Below are 22,114 nucleotides of genomic sequence, written 5' to 3'. Positions count from 1 at the left end.
CACTCTTCTGGGACGATGTTTCAATAGATTTTGTGCTGCTTTGTGCCCATTCAAAGACTAAAAGGAATGTGAAATTTTGTGGACACCTGACCATAAGATTGCTATAGGACTTCTTTTTGAACATCCCGTTCAATATTTGGTCCCTATTTGCCATTATAATACCCTTCACTCTTCTGGAATGATGTTTCACTTGATTTTGTGGAGGTGCTCATTCAGCCACAAGGGTGTTAGTAAAGTCATGTACTGATGTAGTTGAGGAGGCCTGGGATGCAGTCAAGTCCACAAGCTTTTATTGCCATTTTTACCATATATAGCTGCATGTTCTGACGCAGTACACAGTGAAAATGAGACGACGTTCCTCCAGAACCCTGGTGCTTCATAAAACATCATTAAGCCACATCACACAACATAGCGCTACATAAAGTGGAACCTGGTGCAGACAAAAAACACAAAATACAAAACAGCGCCAATCAGTGAACCTACCGTATACTGATTATAGAGTGCTGTGCAGAAGAGGACTATAAAGGACAATAAACAGAGTATTTGTAAACAGAAACACAATGCAGTGCAAAAACAGCAGTAGCAGCAGTTGAGAGGTGCAACAAAACATCATGTAAACAGTGTAGTACGATTAAATATAAATAATTAATCAATGGTGGTGGAATGGGTTGAGATGAGTAATGAGTGTGTGTTGCAGTTCAGTAACACACAGTTTAGTGTGTGTGTGTGTGTGTGTGTTTGTGTGAGCTTCAGTTCAGATTCAGCATTCACATTGTTCAATAGGGTTGGAGCTCTATAGCGGGAGATCTTCCACTCCAAAACATAAAGCATATTTTAATAAAGTCTCCAAGTTCTATACTCGTGTGGGCTTCCAACTTTTTGGAAACAGTCTGGAAAAGAGGCACATGCGAGGTGGTAGCTTCGAGTCTCTCAGCGTTCCTGCCACTTCTGGAATACATTCTGGAAGTCTTCATTTTCCGAAGCGTGTCAAGCACTTTTTGCGATTCTCACCGATTTTCCACAGTGCTGTCAAAATGGTGATCTTTAAGCTGGATGCTCATCTTCAGGAAGAGGGCGAAGTCAGCAGGGTGGAAGTAGGGTCTGGTGAGAAACTCTAATGCAAGGAGAGCTCGGTGACGGACTGCATTGTAGTCGCAGAATACCTAGTTCCACGATCAAATAGCAGACAGCTGTACACAGGACGATGTCTTTTGGCGCACTAACGCCAATGAAGGTCGGTGCTCCCTGTGACTGTGTGTGCAGCCTTGTGCCATCGTTTCGAAACCTTTTGATAAATACTACCTCGTATGGCAGGAAAGGTCTTAAAAAGTCTTAAATTTGCTGTTTTATGCCTTAAATTGATTTCAACAGGTCTTCATTTTCCGACGTCCATGTAACGCTGCTTCTAACGCTCTTTGAAATGCTCCCGCAGCACTTTAGAATGCTTTTGTCTGTTAGTTTCAGTGGTGATGTTCTTTCTTTCACTAGTCTAAATATAATTCGCTGTATTACGACTACAAATGAGACCAACACGCAGCAGCTTTCTGTTATTAGCACGACTCTTACTCGTTTTGTACCACTGACGTAAAACAGATTTTATTTTTCGGCTATTAGGGGAAGTGCATGTTTAGCGATACTCTGCTTGAAAAAAATAAATGCAGGGCTGCATTAAGGCCAGTCGCTAACAACGAAACCCCGCAGTGTATAAATGTATCTTGATTGAAATAAATCTACGTTCTGTTCTCCGTCAAATGAGAACTGCGTTTCCATTAGACCTTATTTCCTTGTTTGCACAGACGGTATTATGGCCTGGAAACGAGGCCGCGTCTTGATCTTATCCTCCTGCACATCAAGCGGAGAAGCATCGTTTTGCTTTCTCGAGACTCAGGCATTTTCGCAGCAGGCTCTTAATGACGTTCACCGTCTTGTCAGATGTTTAGAAGGTCTGAGCACCCGGAGAGATGGAGCTCAGTCAGGTCATTAACTCCACTCAGCTCTAATTGGCCGATTTGCCAACGTGCCCAGAGAGACTTGGTGTAATTAGGCCTTCAAAAAAAAATTGTGTGCTCTCTGTCTTCAGAGTCAGAAGAAACACAGTAATGACGGCGTGCTCCGGAGAACAAAACACACAGCGGGAAGTGAATAGCGGCAACGTGACTCCTCTGAGGCCTTTCACGCGGTGAAGGATGTGGAGCCCACGCGGTGCGCAAGTCTCTGAATTTCGGAGCGATGCAAAAGCGCCTTTCTTTCATCGTGCTGAGACGGACGTCTATGCTCCACTTTCCTGCGCTTGGCATGACGTGGCACGCTATTTCAGGAGCGATGTGGTTATATAAAACGAGTCAGGAGTAGGTGCTGCAGCGCTTCGTGGAATAGTCCTCGACGAGTTCTCAAACTCTGAAGTTTGGATATCAAGCTGATCCACTTTGACTTACTGAAGTAAGTAATGCAAAATAATGAAAGGCTCTGAGAGATGATGTCCTACACCATTCCCAGCATTAACAGAGTGCTCTTTGTGTTGGTGCTTTTTAGCAGTGTGGTAATATTTATATGTTTAAGTACTTAGCGTCATTTAGCTGTTGTGTATCGGTGTATTCTGGCGTTTTATATGTGTATATATATATACACACACACACACACACACAGATCAGATATAACATCATGAGCGGTGAAGAGAAAAACACTGATTATCTCTTCATCATGGCACCTGTTAGTGGGTGGATTTATCTATTAGGCAGCAAATGAACATTTTGTCTTTAAAGTCGGTGTGTTAAAAGCAGGAAAAATGGGCAAGCGTAAGGATTTGAGCGACAAACTATGAAGGCTAGACGACTGGGTCAGAACATCCTAAAGGCTGGTCCGTGCTAATATTCCGTGCTGTTAATGTTTACAACAGGACATATGTACTCTATTGATAAGTAGTGGGACACCTGACTTTTTCACCCATATGTGGTTCAAGCGCAAAACGTTACCACACAATTGTACAGGAAGCTTTTGGATACTCTGGCATGAACTTTTTTCTTTCACTCGATCTAGGAGACCACTTCACTTCACTTGAAGTGGAAGGCAGGATGAAATTCACTTGAAGTATGAGACCCGAACCGGTTCTGTAAAGATTGTTTACATGGGGGTCGAGTGGAAAATCTCCCACTGGGCAGATTTGACCCACAACCTATTGAACATCGAATGTGAATGCTGACTGTACCCCAGGCCTCCTGACCCCCTCATGTGCATCACTATCTGATTTTGCAAAAGAGCACAAATCTCCACAAAATCTACACCAGGAGAGTGGAAGTTCCCGTAGCAGCAAATGGGGACTAAAAGTGGAATGGGAAGTATAAAAAGAAAATCATGAATGATGTGTGCGTAGCCTGAGTGAACCGTCTGGCGATGATCTTGAGCGTGTATGGGGCCAGCAATGATGTTCACTTTGAATGCTCTTAGCCTGACAGAAACAAGAAGATTGACGATGAGGCACTGATTATATTCTGCTTTTGCTCTAATGATACAAAATGGCTGTTTGTAGACTGTTGTGTGTAGCGGGAGAGTTTCGTTGGTTTTTTTGAGGTGTGTGCGTGCGTGCGTGCGTGCGTGCGTGCGTGCGTGCGTGCGTGCGTGCGTGCGTGCGTGCGTGCGAACCGTTCAGATTGTAGAGTGATCTTCACACAACCTGACGGCTCGTGTAAAGCGCTTCACTTCCTGTCATAACCCAATCGTGCTCTTCTGCTGAGGCGACGAGGGATTACTGGCGAGTCTCCTGGACATGGAAATGAGTTCAACACAAATCTCTCCAGCCTACAAGGGGCTTAAAGAGCCTCGCTTTTTTTTTGGAATGTTGATCTGGGATTAGTTCTTCTTGGTCAACAACAAAAATATATATATCCTAGGATTTTACGTGTCACCATAGGGAACGGTTTTCGAGGGTGAAACCGGCATATTGATCGGAAGGTCGGAGGCATTCTTGGGCTAGCAAGCCCCTTGAATCTCTCTATGCTCCAAAGGGGGTGCTGTATAATGGCTAGAGGTCAACGATATGGGTTTTTGGCCGTTGCCGATATTTAGAAATCAGGAAAGCCGATACATGATGCCGATTTCTTTGGGTTGATATGTTTTGGCGGATTCCCTCCTCCCCCCTTTTTAATAACACGTGATACCGATAAAATGACTTAAACACTGAGCAACACAAGCCTCTCTAATCTGTGCATTTGTTAGCAGGATTTGGTACCTTGTATCTTAAACTACAGCTGGTTGGAGGATCACAAACAATATGGTTCCAAAAAGTGTCTCTCATTCTCTTTCCAAATGTTCTTCTGATTCTCTTTCCATTAAGTAGCACCATATTTTACCCAATGAAATATAAAAGCCTAGATTAAGAATGTAGGAGAAGTTATGGTCGTGGACACACCAAACTAATGGGATGGAAATATCAGGTGGTTATCGAGTGTCGGTTCGGCTATAGTTTTTCCGGTGTTTTCCGCACCGTTGCCTCTACTCGGACAACACCAGCTGTTTTTGTATTTATTTATTTATGTCAGATCCTGCATGTCGAATCAGCGCAGAAAATGAGAACTCAGATTGGCGATTCAGCTTAGCGAATGAGAACACAAGGTTAAAAAATAAAATGGAACTGACAAAAAGCAAGCGTCCGTGTAAAGAGGAAACGAACAGACGCTTCTGGTCATTTTTGCTCTTGCTCTTGAAAAAGAGCGTCAGGTGTAAACGCTACTCGCTTTATATATTCACAGTCCGAGCTCTTCCGGTTTCCCTGTTTGGATGCCAAATGCACGCTACTGCCACCTGCTGGTATGGAAGAGAACAGAACATGGCAAAAGTCGGCCCAATCAATCCTGGACCTCTAGTTCAAGCCCTGACCACAACTTCCAAGACAAGTATAAAGCACCTTTCTTTAAAGAGGTAATTACAAGAAGAAATACGCTCCCCCAATACCCCATGTACTGCATGTGTACACCGTTTGTTTTTTGGGGCATCTGCGGTTCACATACAGAGTGACTGCTGGTTGTTCCAAGAGAAAAATCTTTGATGGGTGGATTCTTTTGAGAGAAGGGTGGATTCGTTGTTGACTGAACATGACTAGAATAAAGAACAGGTGGCACAGGTTTGCAACAGGAGGTGGAGATAAACCAGAAATCAAACCTGGATCCGGTATTGTTTACTTGTCACGATTTCTTGGGAGTCACCTTTTTTATTATTTAAAAGTCATAAATTTTTTTCCTAAATGATCAAGCCAGAGGAGATCGTGGAGAGAGAGAGAGAGAGAGAGAACGTTTCTACGACGACACTAGAAGCAAAGCTAGAGAGGAACCAGACATGTCCAGAGGTTTTTCTATCTGTTGGGACATTTAACAGTTTCAGGTCACACTGTTTTGGTGTTGTGTGGTGCACAGAAAATGAGCGTTTAAGTTCTTAATCAAAGTTCTGTCAGACCAAACCAGTCCACCAGCTCGATTCCATTTCATTCAGATACAGTTTCATAGGAGAGAGTGGTCGATTTCATGGTTGGCATCTGGTTCGCTCCAAAAATACAACTCCGTAAAGCCCTACAGATGGTATTTAAATCGAGCCTGGGGGTTTGTTTGTGTTGGTGTGAATTTAGCAGTCATATGAACTCAAGGGCAAAGCAACTGTCCTGAGATCAGCTCTGTGAAGTAAAAGAAACTCGTGTTGCTCCTCTGACCTCGTTCTGACATCATCTTGTGGATCTTCCTGTTTGTTTTTTTGACCTTCTTTTTATTTTACATTTTTTATCCTGAAGAAAAAAAAAACGATCTTCTGTTTGAGATCTGGTTGTTCCAATACTACTGCCTAATATAAGTACTTTTTCCCTCTTCTTCTTTTTTTTTTTATTTTTTCTTTTTTATTTATTTATTTTTTAAATCTTGGCCTGTTCTTCCTCTATTTTCTCCATGATACAGCTTGTTCTTGATTCTTGTTCTTCTTGTTTTTTTAATTCCTGTAGACCAAACATGGCCTTGTGCTGATCTCGGTTATTTCTTAGTATGTTTTGTGAAAAGGCTTTTTTTTTAATATGTATTTATGTATTTCTGTCTGTCTGTCTGTCTGTCTGTCTGTCTGTCTGTCTGTCTGTCTGTCTGTCTGTCTGTCTGTCTGTCTGTCTGTCTGTCTGTCTGTCTGTCTGTCTGTCTGTCTGTCTGTCTGTCTGTCTGTCTGTCTGTCTGTCTACTGCTCCAATGTTGGCAACAGTCTTTCCCAAGTGTGTAGGACACAAAATTCATGGTTAGTTTTTTTTTTTGGACTCGGTTTTTAAGTCACGGCTTGGTTAAATTTTTGTACGGTTATTGGGGAGAAATGCATAGCGTACATTTTTTTTAAATACATTTTTTACATCGACAGTTTGCGTTTTTTTTTTTATTTTATTTTTTTTTTTTTTTTAAATAAAATGCGTACTTGGTTTAAATAATAATAATAAAACAAAATAATTTATAAACTTAAAATAGAATCAATTTAAATTAATGCAACACTTTTTTATTATACTAATTAAATTAAGTAATCGATTAATTTGATTCAATTAATTTAAATAAAATTGGGAAAAATCTATTTTTTTTTCTTTTTTCTTATAATTTTTTTTTTTTATGTTCTGTTCTACTCTTCTTATTTCATCATACTTTAACATATGTCTGCATTTAAGAAACACACGAGATATTTATTTATTTATAAATGAATTCATTCTTCCATCATTCATTCTTTCATTCCCTCGAATTGTCAGGAATGTCTCCCTTTAAGAGAAGTTTTTGAAGCTGTACATAAAGGGCAACAGATTCCAGAACAAATCGTGTTTCTGGTACGGATCGAGTAGTGACACTGCGCTCAAAGTGCGAGGCGGAGAGTAAACACACTTGAGGTCCGCCACTTAATCTGTTTATGAGGGAACTCAGATTTTAACTATGTTCCACGCCTAAAACAATAATTGCATTCGGTACACGTGCCCTGTGTCCTGTCCTGTACCGAAAATGTTCGGTGAAAATACATGTACTGTTCCACGCCGTGGTTGAGGACCGAGTGTGGCAGGAGAGAGATCAAGAGATCAGCTGATCCAGGATCGAATTAACCCTGTTTATCCAGGTTATCTAGCAAGCGATGGCTCAGTGGTTAAGGCATTGGATTTCTGATCAGATGGTCTTAAATTCAAATCCCTGCATTACCAAGCCGGCACTGTGCTAAGGCCCTTAACCCTGACCTGCACAGTCGTGATTTGATTGTAGTTTGTTATTATATTAAATTACATTATATTATATATAAATACACATGTAAACAAACAGCAGTGAAAATTGCATATACAGTGAGGAAAAATAAGTATTTAAACACCCTGCTATTTTGCAAGTTCTCCCACTTAGAAATCATGGAGGGGTCTGAAATTGTCATCGTAGGTTCATGTCCACTGTGAGAGACATAATCTAAAAAAAAAAAAAAAAAAACCAGAAAACACTATGATTTTTTAAACTATTTATTTGTATGATACAGCTGCAAATAAGTATTTAAACACCTGAGAAAGTCAATGTTAATAATTGCTACAGTAGCCTTTGTTTGCAATTACAGAGGTCAAACGTTTCACCAGGTTTGCACACACTGCAGGAGGGATTTTGGCCCACTCCTCCACACAGATCTTCTCTAGATCAGTCAGGTTTCTGGCCTGTCGCTGAGAAACACGGAGTTTGAGCTCCCTCCAAAGATTCTCTATTGGGTTTAGGTCTGGAGACTGGCTAGGCCACGCCAGAACCTTGATATGCTTCTTACAGAGCCACTCCTTGGTTATCCTGGCTGTGTGCTTCGGGTCATTGTCATGTTGGAAGACCCAGCCTCGACCCATCTTCAATGCTCTAACTGGGGGAAGGAGGTTGTTCCCCAAAATCTCGCAATACATGGCCCCTGTCATCCTCTCCTTAATACAGTGCAGTCGCCCTGTCCCATGTGCAGAAAAACACCCCCAAAGCATGATGCTACCACCCCCATGCTTCACAGTAAGGATGGTGTTCTTGGGATGGTACTCATCATTCTTCTTCCTCCAAACACGTTTAGTGGAATTATGACCCAAAAGTTTTATTTTGGTCTCATCTGACCACATGACTTTCTCCCATGACTCCTCTGGATCATCCAAATGATCATTGGCAAACTTAAGACGTGCCTGGACATGTGTTGATTTAAGCAGGGGAACCTTCCGTGCCATGCATGATTTCAAACCATGACGTCTTAGTGTATTACCTTGGAAACGGTGGTCCCAGCTCTTTTCAGGTCATTGACCAGCTCCTCCCATGTAGTTCTGGGCTGATTTTTCACCTTCCTTAGGATCATTGAGACCCCACGAGGTGAGATCTTGCATGGAGCCCCAGTCCGAGGGAGATTGACAGTCATGTTTAGCTTCTTCCATTTTCTAATGATTGCTCCAACAGTGGACCTTTTTTCACCAAGCTGCTTGGCAATTTCCCCGTAGCCCTTTCCAGCCTTGTGGAGGTGTACAATTTTGTCTCTAGTGTCTTTGAACAGCTTTTTGGTCTTGGCCACGTTAGTAGTTGGATTCTTACTGATTGTATGGGGTGGACAGGTGTCTTTATGCAGCTAACGACCTCAAACAGGTGCATCTAATTTAGGATAATAAATGTAGTGGAGGTGGACATTTTAAAGGCAGACTAACAGGTCTTTAAGGGTCAGAATTCTAGCTGATAGACAGGTGTTCAAATACTTATTTGCAGCTGTATCATACAAATAAATAGTTTAAAAATCATATATTGTGATTTCTGGATTTTTTTTTTTTAGATTATGTCTCTCACAGTGGACATGCAGCTACGATGACAATTTCAGACCCCTCCATGATTTCTAAATGGGAGAACTTGCAAAATAGCAGGGTGTTCAAATACTTATTTTCCTCACTGTAGATATTTTTCTGTATTTGTCCATTCTAAAAGGATGTAGCACTAATGTAGCCTCAGGTGTGTGTGTGTGTGTGTGTGTGTGTGTGTGTGTGTGTGTGTGTGTGTGAGAGAGAGAGGTTTTTACTCAGATCCGGTGCAGCTGGATATGAACTGAAGCATGTGTGTGTTTTTAGGGGTTTCGGGAATTTTGTCTATTGCACAATTAAAAAAACAAGAACCAAAACTAACAGAATGAGCTTTTCGTTCATACACACACACACACACACACACACACACACACACCGATTAGAATGCTCATCATTTCATGGCATAACATAAGCAAGTTTAACTTCATCTACAAGTGTCTGTTTGAACAGTTCCTTTTTCTTTCACATAAGCTCTACACACACTCTATGGACAAAAATATTGGGACGCCTGACTTTCTAGCCATATGGGGTTCTTTCCCAAACTGTTATCACAGTAGCATGAAATGCTTCTAGGATGCACGCAGTAGCATGAAATTCCCTCATCACTGGAACTCTAACCTTTTTTTTCCCCCAGCATGTTCATGCCAGCTACGTGAAGATATGCTTTACATGATTTAGTGGGAGATCTCCTGCTGTAAGAGCAAATCTGGACTAAATGTGTAATGTTATGCTCAAAGCGAATACCATACTTATGACCAGGTGTCCACACACTTTTCTCAATAAAGAGTATCTATATTCTGAACAGAACTATTTCATAATAGGTTATGTAGAATATAATAATAATAGAATAGAATCGGACATTTAGTGAGTAGATGGATGTTAGAGTTAAAAAAAAATCGGTATTTCTGATTTTTATTTATGGCCTTAAAAATGATTTCTCTGCATATTTGAGTCTGGAAAATTGTGGGATTTTGAAATGAAAAATGTGTAGGAACCACCTGGCAGAGAGGTGGTGCAAAATCCCCCGACACACCTCTGTCTGTCTGGCTTCTTTTTTTTTTTTTGTGTAGTTTTTTTCTTTCTCTCTGTTGCTATTTATTCTACTCCTTTTTTTTGGGTCTTTCTATCTTTGCCTCGCTTTGACCATCTTTCGCTTTTTTTCTGTCTGTCTTACATCAGTCTCTCTCTCTTTGTCTGTCTTTCAGTCTCTTTTTCATCTCTCTCTTTCCATCTCTTTTCTTTTTCCCTTCATCCCTCACTATTGAGCTTTATTTTTGTCCCTTTTTTTTTGTATTTTCCACTTGTCGCTGCCTTTCAACACCCCCCCCCCCCCCTCTCTCTCTCTCTCTCTCTCTCTCTCTCTCTCTCTCTCTCTCTCTCTCTCTGTAATTACTCTGTGTAGTTATATAGTCTCTTACGTAACGCTGCTGACCCAGAGACGTGCTGCTGTGAGGCTCCTGTCTCTCTCTCTCCCTGGCTTTCAGTCGTCTCTCTGCTCAGTGAGGAACAGGAGAGTTAACATGTGGAAAGGAGGATGTCTGGACGAGTCCAGAGCGAGCGCCGAACCAAGTATTGCTGCAAGATGAAGGGAGTGAGAAGAGACTTGGATTTGTGTCCTTAGATCAGTAGACTCTCGAGGTCTATGTCCGCCCTGTCGAAACGTAGCCGTGCGTTACACCGCCGTGTTGAACTCCAGCGCCGTGTCTGTGAGTCTCCGTACATCCTCACCTTCCTCTCCATGAAACATCTTTACAGTCAGCGTCAGCATTTTTCTCTCCCCGTGGCTCTCTCTCGGATGCCTGAGGATTTGTTGTGTGTGTGTGTGTGTGTATGTGAGATGCAGGATCTTGAGTGATGGTCGGAGGCTGCAGGTAAATCGCTTCCATTATAGCTAATTTCATTTTTACTGCTCCCTAGAGAGGAGTCCAGGCTGTAGAGCGAGTGCCACTAATAGTGTTAATTATCTGATTTCTGGCTGTGTGTGTGTGTGTGTGTGTGTGTGTGTGTGTGTGTGTGTGTGTGTGTGTGTGTGTGTGTGTGTGTGTGTGTGTGTGTGTGTGTTTGTGTGTGTGTGTGTGTGTTTGTGTGTGTGTGTTTGTGTGTGTGTGTGTGTGTGTGTGTTAGAAATGGTACGATTCTGTAAAACAAAATGTATTTCTATAAAATATTATATTATATTATATTATATATTTGTGACCAATACTTCAGGTGTAGATTTCTCCTCCTCCTGTTTCTCAGCACCGCTGCTGCTACGTGAATAAGACTCATCACAACACTACAGAGAATGAGGCGTGTCCCGCATAGAATACAGATTAACATGGCAGAGGTAGAGCTGCATCTTCCTGGAGACTGAAGAGAAAAAGAGCGTCTGGTGGTGATTTTGTGGAGATTTGTCCTCATTCAGCTACGATTGTGTTAGTAAAGTCCAGGTACTGATGTAGGTGAGGTGAGGAGGCCTGGGGTGCAGTCAGGATTCACATCCAACCCATTGGTGCTCAATAGGGTTGAGGTCAGAACTCTATAGCAGGAGATCTTCCACTCGAACCCATGTAAAGCATATCTTCATGGAGCTAGCTTTGAGCACAGGAACATTGTCCTGCTGGAACAGGTTTGAGTCTCCTAGTTCAAATGAAAGAGAAGTTTGAAGCTACTGCATCCAAAGACATTCCATACAATTGTGTGCCTCCAATTATGTAGTAACAGTTTGGGGAAAGAACCAAACATGACCGGGAAAAGTCAGGTGTCCAAATACTTATGGCAAAATGGTGTATCTCTAAAAAGCATAATTTCTCTTTATTATGATGTCTTAGATCTCTGTATCTTTAACCTAGGATACAGATTAACATGGCAGAGGTAGAGCTGCATCTACCTGTAGACAGCACATTTTATTACAGCTTTTCTTCTTTTGCACTACAAAGGTGTGTTTGTGAAAGGGGCCATGCGTTAGAAGTCAGAAGGCACTTAAGTAAATTGATGATTTGCGGTCTGTCTGAACCAAAGACATAGCAAATTATTTGTACCATATTTTATTGCAGAGCATCATATTTCTTTCATTGAATCGCATCATATGTGTCTTTAATGTATTGTATCACTGGTTATGCATCGAGATGCGAATCGTATCGGCCTCATTCATGGAGTTGTGGAGCACATCCTTATTGTGTGTATGTGAGACTAATTATTTTTTTGGTTGTTTGTATGCAGATTAAAGGTTCTGTGTACCAGATGAGGGACAATGCTGGCCATGGATCAAGGTGTGGTGGAGGAATGGCTCTCTGAGTTTAAGGTGAGCAGGTATTACATCCCTTTCTGTTCTGCTCTATGTGTTGGCGTTGTGCGAGTGGAGTGGAGTGGGTGAAGGTAGGTACAGAGCGACGGCTTGAAGCTTAGAGCGTATTCATCTTTCTTCTCTCACAGTCGCAGCGAGTATTAAACCCTCGCTTTCTCTTTATCTCGGTCTTTCTGTGCTTTTCCAAGTTCCTTCCTTCCTGCCTTTCTTTTCCTTTTCTCTTTAACACTCTTTAAACCGCTTTTATACCCGCACACTCCCAGTCCTATTGGCTACTAAAGTGTTCAACAGAAGGGTCCTCTCTGTAGGCGGAAGCCCGGCTTCGTGGCGGGTGAGCTTCTGAAAAAGAAAAGAGGGGGAGGGTGGGAGAACAGAGTGCCATATTGAAATGAGATCCTCTGGAAATCCCCTCAATTACCACAGTTGGTCTGTCCATTAGGAGCCTGCCTGGACACGCCCACCTGTGTGTGCCTGAGCATGGGCATTATCTATCTATCGATCGATCGATATATAGAACATATCTTTAGAAATTTTAATATTAAATGTCAAAAACACACACACACACACACACACACACACACACACACACACACACACATATATATATATATATATATATATATATATATATATATATATATATATATATATATATATATATATATATATATATATATATACAGTGAGGAAAATAAGTATTTAAACACCCTGCTATTTTGCAAGTTTTCCCACTTAGAAATCATGGAGGGTCTGAAATTGTCATCGCAGGTGCATGCCCACTGTGAGAGACATAATCTAAAAAAAAAAATCCAGAAATCACAATATATGATTTTTAAACTATTTATTTGTATGATACAGCTGCAAATAAGTATTTGAACACCTGTCTATCAGCTAGAATTCTGACCCTCAAAGACCTGTTAGTCTGCCTTTAAAATCTCCACCTCCACTACATTTATTATCCTAAATTAGATGCACCTGTTTGAGGTCGTTAGCTGCATAAAGACACCTGTCCACCCCATACAATCAGTAAGAATCCAACTACTAACATGGCCAAGACCAAAGAGCTGTCCAAAGACACTAGAGACAAAATTGGACACCTCCACAAGGCTGGAAAGGGCTACGGGGAAATTGGCAAGCAGCTTGGTGAAAAAAAGTCCACTGTTCGAGCAATCATTTGAAAATTGAAGAAGCTAAACATGACTGTCAATCTCCCTCGGACTGGGGCTCCATGCAAGATCTCACCTCGTGGGGTCTCAATGATCCTAAGGAAGGTGAGAAATCAGCCCAGAACTACACAGGAGGAGCTAGTCAATGACCTGAAAAGAGCTGGGACCACCGTTTCCAAGGTTACTGTTGGTAATACACTAAGACGTCATGGTTTGAAATCATGCATGGCACGGAAGGTTCCCCTGCTTAAACCAGCACATGTCCAGGCACGTCTTAAGTTTGCCAATGACCATTTGGATGATCCAGAGGAGTCATGGGAGAAAGTCATGTGGTCAGATGAGACCAAAATAGAACTTTTGGGTCATAATTTCACTAAACGTGTTTGGAGGAAGAAGAATGATGAGTACCATCCCAAGAACACCATCCCTACTGTGAAGCATGGGGGTGGTAGCATCATGCTTTGGGGGTGTTTTTCTGCACATGGGACAGGCCGACTGCACTGTATTAAGGAGAGGATGACCGGGGCCATGTATTGCGAGATTTTGGGGAACAACCTCCTTCCCTCAGTTAGAGCATTGAAGATGGGTCGAGGCTGGGTCTTCCAACATGACAATGACCCAAAGCACACAGCCAGGATAACCAAGGAGTGGCTCTGTAAGAAGCATATCAAGGTTCTGGCATGGCCTAGCCAGTCTCCGGACCTAAACCCAATAGAGAATCTTTGGAGGGAGCTCAAACTCCGTGTTTCTCAGCGACAAGCCAGAAACCTGACTGATCTAGAGAAGATCTGTGTGGAGGAGTGGGCCAAAATCCCTCCTGCAGTGTGTGCAAACCTGGTGAAAAACTACAGGAAACGTTTGACATCTGTAATTGCAAACAAAGGCTCCTGTACCAAATATTAACATTGACTTTCTCAGGTGTTCAAATACTTATTTGCAGCTGTATCATACAAATAAATAGTTAAAAAATCATACATTGTGATTTCTGGATTTTTTTTTTTAGATTATGTCTCTCACAGTGGACATGCACCTACGATGACAATTTCAGACCCCTCCATGATTTCTAAGTGGGAGAACTTGCAAAATAGCAGGGTGTTCAAATACTTATTTTCTTCACTGTATATATATATATATATATATATATATATATATATATATATATATATATATATATATATATATATATATATATATATATATATATATATATAAACACACACACACACACCTGCATTCCCGGAATCGGGTCTAACAATTGATGAATCTTTCAATTTATTACATTTTATTTAATCAATTTAACTTGTGCCTGTTCAATCACCGACTCAGTTTAATCAATATGTTTTAACATGTAAACTGTTGTTGTTCACAAATATTAATGATAATAAATGAGGTTAATAAAAAAAGACAACAATTTTCTGTTTGCGTTTCTTTCCTGTAACTGTCCAGAAACTGAACTGATCCGTGACTGAAAAACCTTAGGTACGTGCCGAACCATGAATTTGGTTAAACCCCAAGTATGTAGTCATAAATCAAAAACTGTTGAAAACAAAATACAGTTAAATAAAGTATACTGACCTGCAGTAACATAATAATAAAAAAAAAAACAATCAGAACCAGAATTATTCCATATTTCCTCCTTTATATAAAATAGCTCCGCATTTTAGTACCACACTCCCAAATGAATACTTCATCCACCGCTCCATGGACCAGAGATTAAAGCATATGAGCATATGAATATGAAAGCATATGAATCTAAAATGATTTACACCTGCTTAGGTAATTTAGGTAACATACATTCCATGGAAGCCCCACCCCCTTTTCATATTTTTCATTTTACATTGATAATCTTTCAGTTTTCTCTGCTTGAGGGCTGCGGTGACCTCCTTTACATCACTCCAGCATAGGAAACAGAACACCTTCTCGGAATAGGAAGAAACGGAGCGCGTTGAAAGTGTTGCAAATGGCAGCGTTTGTCTCCCAAATACTTTAAGGTTCCCGTAAAGCTCGTTATACACACCCTCCAGTGTCTACCGCATACAAGGGATTAGTATTAACTAACCATCCTATAGTCTCATGTCCATAAGAGAACCAGTTAATCCTGCTGTGGTGCTTAAAACTGTGTTAGGAGGGACATGCAATTGTGCCATGGCTTTTATCTGCTTATTTACTTTTACACATAATCTTAGGGGCTGTATAACATCTGTGGTCTCCGCCCACCACCAAATAAAAAACAAGAATAAAAACTTTTATTATTGACATTTGTGCTTTGCAGGGGTTTTTTATGAATTCTTTTTTTTTAAAATGACATTTGGTTATTTTGCCAATTTTCGCTGCACTTGTAAATTTTTTTCTACGTATTATATAATGCAATTATGTAATAAAATTAATAATTGTCATATAAATATATATTATGATAACATTATGAGCAGTGAAGTGAATAACACTGATGATCTCTTCATCGTGGCACCTGTTAGTGGGTGTTATATTTTAGGTAGCAAGTGAACATTTAATCCTCAAAGTTGACGTGTTGGAAGCAGGAAAAATGGGCGAGCGTGAGGATTTGAGCGAGTTTGACAAATTGTGCCGTCTAGACGACTGGGTCAGAGCATCTCCAAACCTGCAGCTCTTGTGGGATGTTCCCGGTCTGCAGTGGTCAGTATCTATCAAAAGTGGTGAACCGGCGGCAGGGTCATGGGAAGCCGAGGCTCATTGATGCACGTGGGGCGTGAAGGCTGGTCCGTGTGGTCCGATCCAACAGACTGCTGAAGTTAATACTAATTCTAATAGAAAGGTGGTCATAATGTTATGCCTGATTGGTGTAGGTATAATTGCAATAGAGTGGTCCCTCGATACTCACAGGGTTATGGTCTAAGAGTACTGGAAATCCGACTTTCAGGCAGGAACCCATGCTTATAATTAAATGGGCCTCCTGCCAGTTACTGTATGTTGTAGACACTATACTATAATCAGAGGTGGCAAAAGTAAACACATCCTTCACTTCAGTAGAAGTACAGATACAGTTGAAGTACTGAATACACTTTTTTTTTTTAATCAAGTTAAAGTAAAGAAACTTGAGCTCTGACATGTACTTAAAAAAAAAAAAAAAAAAAAAGTAGTGATCATGACTACTTTTTACTTGTGTCACGCTGGTAACTTGACCTCACGTCATAGTATTAGGGCTGTCAGTCGATTCAAATATTTATTATCAATTAATCCCATGATTGTCATGAGTTAACTCGCGATTAATCGCAAATCAATCGTACATTTATCTGTTTTAAATGTACCTTGAATTAATACTTTTTACGTTTTTAATACTCTAATAAACATGGACAAATATTGATGCTTTATGCAAATGTATGTTTTTTTTTATTAGTGAAACCAAACTCACATAGACAAAATGTTCTTGTAAATGTTTAAAGTAAATTATCAGGACACCAAACGAAACCTTTGCTATGTTTCCACACAGACGGTAAACGAGGTGATACCGGAGAAACTGTACCTCTTCAAACTTTCATGATTACATAATCAGAGAATATTTGTTTTGATGTGAATCGGTTTACTTAGAACTATTCTTAACTATTCTATTCTTATATTTATTATGACTGTGAGGCAAATATTCACTGAGATTCAGGTTGTTTTATTTATGTCTGTAAAGAGAGATGACAGAGACGGCAGAGAGCACCCCCCTGCCTGTTTACTTTATTTTACTAAAGCACAGCGTTTTGTTGTTATTATGAGAGTGTACAAATAAAAGTAGACCCTTTATAGATTCGAATGTTGTATTGCTCTTATCTGTACGATCAAAAAAGACTTGCAGTGAGGAAAATAAGTATTTAAACACCCTGCTATTTTGCAAGTTCTCCCACTTAGAAATCATGGAGGGGTCTGAAATTGTCATCGTAGGTGCATGTCCACTGTGAGAGACATAATCTAAAAAAAAAAATCCAGAAATCACAATATATGATTTTTTAACTATTTATTTGTATGATACAGTTACTATATTACCTAAGATCTTGGGGCGGAGCTTTGTGTATTATATGGACAGGAAGTAAAATAAGACTGAAGATAAATGTCATTCATATATAGCCTTCCTTTAACTCCCAGGTGACTACCATAGCCTTGAGTTGCATCCTGTCTCATATTTATTAAAAAAATGTATATATGTGTACATCTCAGTCTTTCTGATAGAAACTGTTTCTCTTCGCTGATTGTGTAAATGCTTTGCTAATTGAGATGTCGTTTTATGTGCGTTTGTTGCAGACGTTTCCCGAGGCAGCCATCTCCAGCTACGCTGCATCTCTGAAGGAAAAGGTCTCGCTGGTCCCTGCACTTTATAAAGTTATCCGTGAGAACTACAGCGATGTAAGGCTCCTCGAGTGCTTGTTTCATCTTTTGTTTATTTCAATAATTAAAAAAAAGAACCGCTCGTGTGACAGAAAGCTGTTTTGGCTTTTCTGTCCATTTCCAATATTAAAGAATGATCATTTCGTATTTTTTTGGGAAGGGGAAATGAAAACACTGCTGAATGCTACATGAATTGATTCAGTTTTGCGTATAAATCAACAGAAAGCACTAACACACAGGTATCTCCATAGAGGTGCAAATGTTGATTGAGACCTTATACACAAACACCCAGAAAAAGGGAAAGGTGACGAGGGAATAGTCAATTAACTGAAGTCTGTCCTACCCCAGATCTACACTATATTGCCAAAAGTTTGCGGACACCCGGTCATAAGTATGGTATGTGCTTTTTGAGCATCACTTTCACAGTTTAGTCCCAATTTGCTCTAGTCATTCCATCAACTCTTCTGGGAAGAGTTAGTGTTTTTGTGGATGTTTATGTTCATCAGCCACAAGGGTGTTAGTAAAGTCAGGTACTGAGGTAGGTGAGGTGAGAAGGTGCAGTCAGTGTTCACAATTGTCCTAAAGATGTTCAAGAGGGTTGAGATCAGAGCTCTATAGCAAACCATCTTCATGGAGCTCCTTTGGTATAATACAGCGTGGTATGGTATAGTATAGTGTCATATGGGACGGGTTTGAGTTTCCAAGTTCAAGTGAACAGAAAATCTTATTATACCGCATAATAAAGACATAAGTACAATTGTGTGCCTCCAGCTTTGTGGTAACAGTTTAGAGAAGAACCACATATGGCAGGAGAGGTCAAGTGTCCTAATACTTTTGTCTATATAGTGTATGTATGGCTGCCTGGGAAAACCAGTTACATTAGAAATTCTGCATTATAGATTGATAACAGTGTTCCTGATGCACAAGTAGGGTGCTTCCATTATAAAGTCTGATAAGCAAAACAGTAAAAGATTTAATACAAGACAATCAGACCAAGTGTTGAAATCCTTCAGTCTCGCTGTCCGTTACATTGAGCGTGTGAAGAAAACGCACTTCGCTTCACAAATATAGCGCTACTCTCTCTGTGCCTCAGCTCTTGGAGCCGGTATGTCATCAGCTGTTTGAGTTCTACCGGAGCGGAGAAGCTCGCCTTCAGCGCTTCACGCTACAGTTCCTCCCTGAGCTGGTGTGGAGTTACCTGTCAGTGAGCGCCAGCCGGAACCCGCAACACAGCGGCTGCGTCGAGGCTCTTCTGCTCGGCATCTACAACCTGGTCAGTAAAGACGATACACGACTTATGAGCTCTTCGTAAGGGTCTATACGTTTTTTTTTTTTTTTCCCCAAATGTATGGTTATATAGCATGCTTATAGAGATTATTACCGGCTAGTGGTGGTGTCCCTGACAAATCAGAATTGTCCAAGACTGAATTGTATGTATATACAACCCCTGGCAAAAAGTATGGAATCACCCCTCTCAGAAGATGTTCATTCAAATGTTTAATTGTGTAGAAAAAAAAACAAGCACACATATGCCACAAAACACTCAACAATCCAAACTTCTGGCTGTATAAAACACTTAAAAAACAAAACAAAGAAAGATAATGTATATATAAATGTATATAGTCAATTACAACTGTTTTTACAGATCAAACAGAGGAAAAAATATGGAATCACACAAAGCTGAGGAAAATTATATGGAATCACCATGCACTTTGCATTTCTAAAACAAACACCTGTATCTGATTACAACTGCTAATTAGTCTGCAGTTAAAAAAGAGTGCTTGCACACATTAGTGACGTGTTGAACCAGGATGATTGACATAACTCATGGCTCCAACACGAGAGATGTCAGTTGAAACAAAGGAGAGGATTATCAAACTTCTCGAAGAAGGTAAATCTTCACGGAATGTTGCAAAAGATGTTGGTTGTTCCCAGTCAGCTGAGTCTAAAATCTGGACCAAGTACAAATCAAATGGAAAGGTTGTAAAAGGGAAGCGTACTGGTAGACCAAGAAAGACATCAAAGCGCCAAGACAGAAAACTTAAAGCAATATGCCTTGAAAACAGAAAATGCACAACCAAACAAATGAGGAACAAATGGGCAGAAAGTGTCATTCAATGTGGAGTCAATGTCTGTGACCGGACTGTAAGAAATCGCCTAAAAGGAATAGGATTTACATACAGAAAAGCCAAACGAAAACCATAATTAACATCTAAACAGAAAAAAAAACAAGGTTTCAGTGGGATAAAGAAAGACAATCTTGGACTGTGGATGACTGGATGAGAGTTATATTCAGTGAGGAATCACGAATCTGCATTGGGCAGGGTGATGATGCTGGAACTTTTGTTTGGTGCCGTTCCAATGAAATTTATAAAGACAACTGCCTGAAGAAAACATGCAAATTTCCACAATCATTAATGATATGGGGTTGTATGTCAGGTAAAGGTATGGGAGAGATAACAGTCATTACATCTTCTATAAATGCACAAGTTTATGTTGAGATTTTGGACACTTTTCTTATTCCATCAATTGAAAGGATGTTTGGTGATGGTAGCATCATTTTTCAGGATGATAATGCATCGTGCCATAGGGCAAAATCTGTGAAAACATTCCTACAGGAAAGACATATAATGTCAATGGCATGGCCTGCAAATAGTCCGGACCTCAATCCAATTGAAAATCTGTGGTGGAAATTAAAGAAAATGGTCCACGACAAGGCTCCAACCTGCAAGGCTGATCTGGCAACTGCAATAAGACAAAGCTGGAGACAGATTGATGAAGTATACTGTTTGTCATTAGTTAAATCCATGCCTCAGAGAATTCAAGCTGTTATAATAGCCAGAGGTGGTGCAACAAAGTACTAGTAGTGTTTTTATTTGGTGATTCCATATAATTTTCCTCAGATTCCATATTTTTTTCCTCTGTTTGATCTGTAAAAACAGTTGTAATTGACTATAGTTATCTTTCTTTGTTTTGTTTTTTAAGTGTTTTATACAGCCAGAAGTTTGGATTGTTGAGTGAAAATTGTTTTGTGGCATATGTGTGCTTGTTTTTTTTTCTACACAATTAAACATTTGAATGAACATCTTCTGAGAGGGTTGATTCCATACTTTTTGCCAGGGGTTGTGTGTGTGTGTGTGTGTGTGTGTGTGTGTGTGTGTGTGTGTGTGTGTGTGTGTGTGTGTGTGTGTGTGTGTGTGTGTGTGTGTGTGTGTGTGATGTGTGATGTATAATAACATTTTGGATCATTAAACCTAAAAGAAATAGGATAAGTGCAGAAGAAAGATTTACTGATGTACATTTACAAAATCTCCCAGACATTGTTTAATATTTATATATTTATAATCACACTCTTGGTTTCATCCCTTTTGAGTCTGGTTTCTCTTATGGTTTCTTCAAATTATCAAAGTATTTTTTTTCTTGCCACAGGCTTGCTCAGGGATAAATACACAATTCACTTATTGTTCCGATTTTTTAAATTTTGTATTCTTACATTCTGTAAAGCTGATTTGAGACAATGTCATTGTAAAAAGTGCGATAGAAATCAAATTGATTCAATTAAACTGAAATATTTAAATACCTGCCTCCAAGACGTCCTGTGTCAGTCACGGGTCATGGAAAGTGAAACTTTAATGCGTCACAGTGTGGATTGGATTTATTCAAGCATGTTAAAAATATTTATTAAAAGCTTCTTTCTTTTCACATTTTTATTAACATTATTATCATAATAGGCTGTGTTTTAACTTATTCAGAGAAACCGAACTTATTGGGAGCACCCCCATATAACCAAAATGGCACAGTCCTTGTTTTATAACACCCATGCTCATTATTCTGTGAATTATTTGAAAGCAAATGATTTAATGCCTTTTTTATTAAAAAATTTTAAACTTGCTTTCTGTTATGCTCATGGGAAAGTATAATGGAAGAACTGAACAAGTAGTTATGCCTACAGATCACATTAACCAGGCTTTTTTTTACTAGTAGAAATACTAATAGTCATCAATGTGCCAGTTAGAGTTTGCTGCTGGAGATGAGAAAAGTTCATAAATAGAACGCTGAGCCGTAGCCTGTATAAGTACAATTCACATTATTTATTCATTTATTGCATCGTATCCAAGTATATTTTATGGCCTTTGTATGTTATCTAACGATTTTGAGTGTAGATTCAGGTGAAATATTGCAATACTCACTATTAAATCCTCAGGCCTGTAGGGGTGTAAGTAATATTGATACACATCTGCATCATGATATTTTGTTTGGCGATACTGTAGCAGTTTTTAAAATTGCAATATCGATATAAAAAAAAAAAAAGATACAAGATTCATGCCGGTTGATTGGTTTTGAGTTTGATGGATACCGGTCTTTTAACCTCTGTACTTTAACTGTGTAAGGAAGTGTATACATAATGTTCGCAGCATTAATATCCACCTGTTTTCTTTAAAAAAATACGTATAATAAGACAAACCTTAATTTGTGGCTTAAAGAGAACAGCACTATATAGACGCT

General features: G+C 39.8%; 1 protein-coding gene across 8 annotated transcripts in view; it reads left to right on the top strand.

Annotated features, from left to right (window-relative positions):
• hycc1 (hyccin PI4KA lipid kinase complex subunit 1) overlaps positions 1-22,114 on the top strand; it is a 57,155-nt gene that overhangs the window by 17,801 nt on the left and 17,240 nt on the right. For 5 of the 8 annotated variants that reach the window (XM_083523706.1, XM_083523712.1, XM_083523711.1 and 2 more), the window contains exons 2-4: positions 12,014-12,095; positions 17,525-17,626; positions 18,702-18,881. In XM_083523706.1, the coding sequence (XP_083379832.1) occupies positions 12,045-12,095; positions 17,525-17,626; positions 18,702-18,881 (333 nt within the window). In that variant the 5' untranslated portion in view covers positions 12,014-12,044. Of the gene's footprint in view, positions 1-2,398; positions 2,440-7,079; positions 7,227-10,314; positions 10,519-12,013; positions 12,096-17,524; positions 17,627-18,701; positions 18,882-22,114 lie in introns of those variants that run through there. The other 3 variants (XM_083523709.1, XM_083523710.1, XM_083523708.1) reach the window with 3 other exon arrangements.

Source organism: Silurus aristotelis (genome assembly GCF_946808225.1).
Source record: "Silurus aristotelis genome assembly, chromosome: 21".
NCBI lineage: Eukaryota > Metazoa > Chordata > Actinopteri > Siluriformes > Siluridae > Silurus > Silurus aristotelis.
This window is presented reverse-complemented; position numbering and strand designations above follow the sequence as displayed.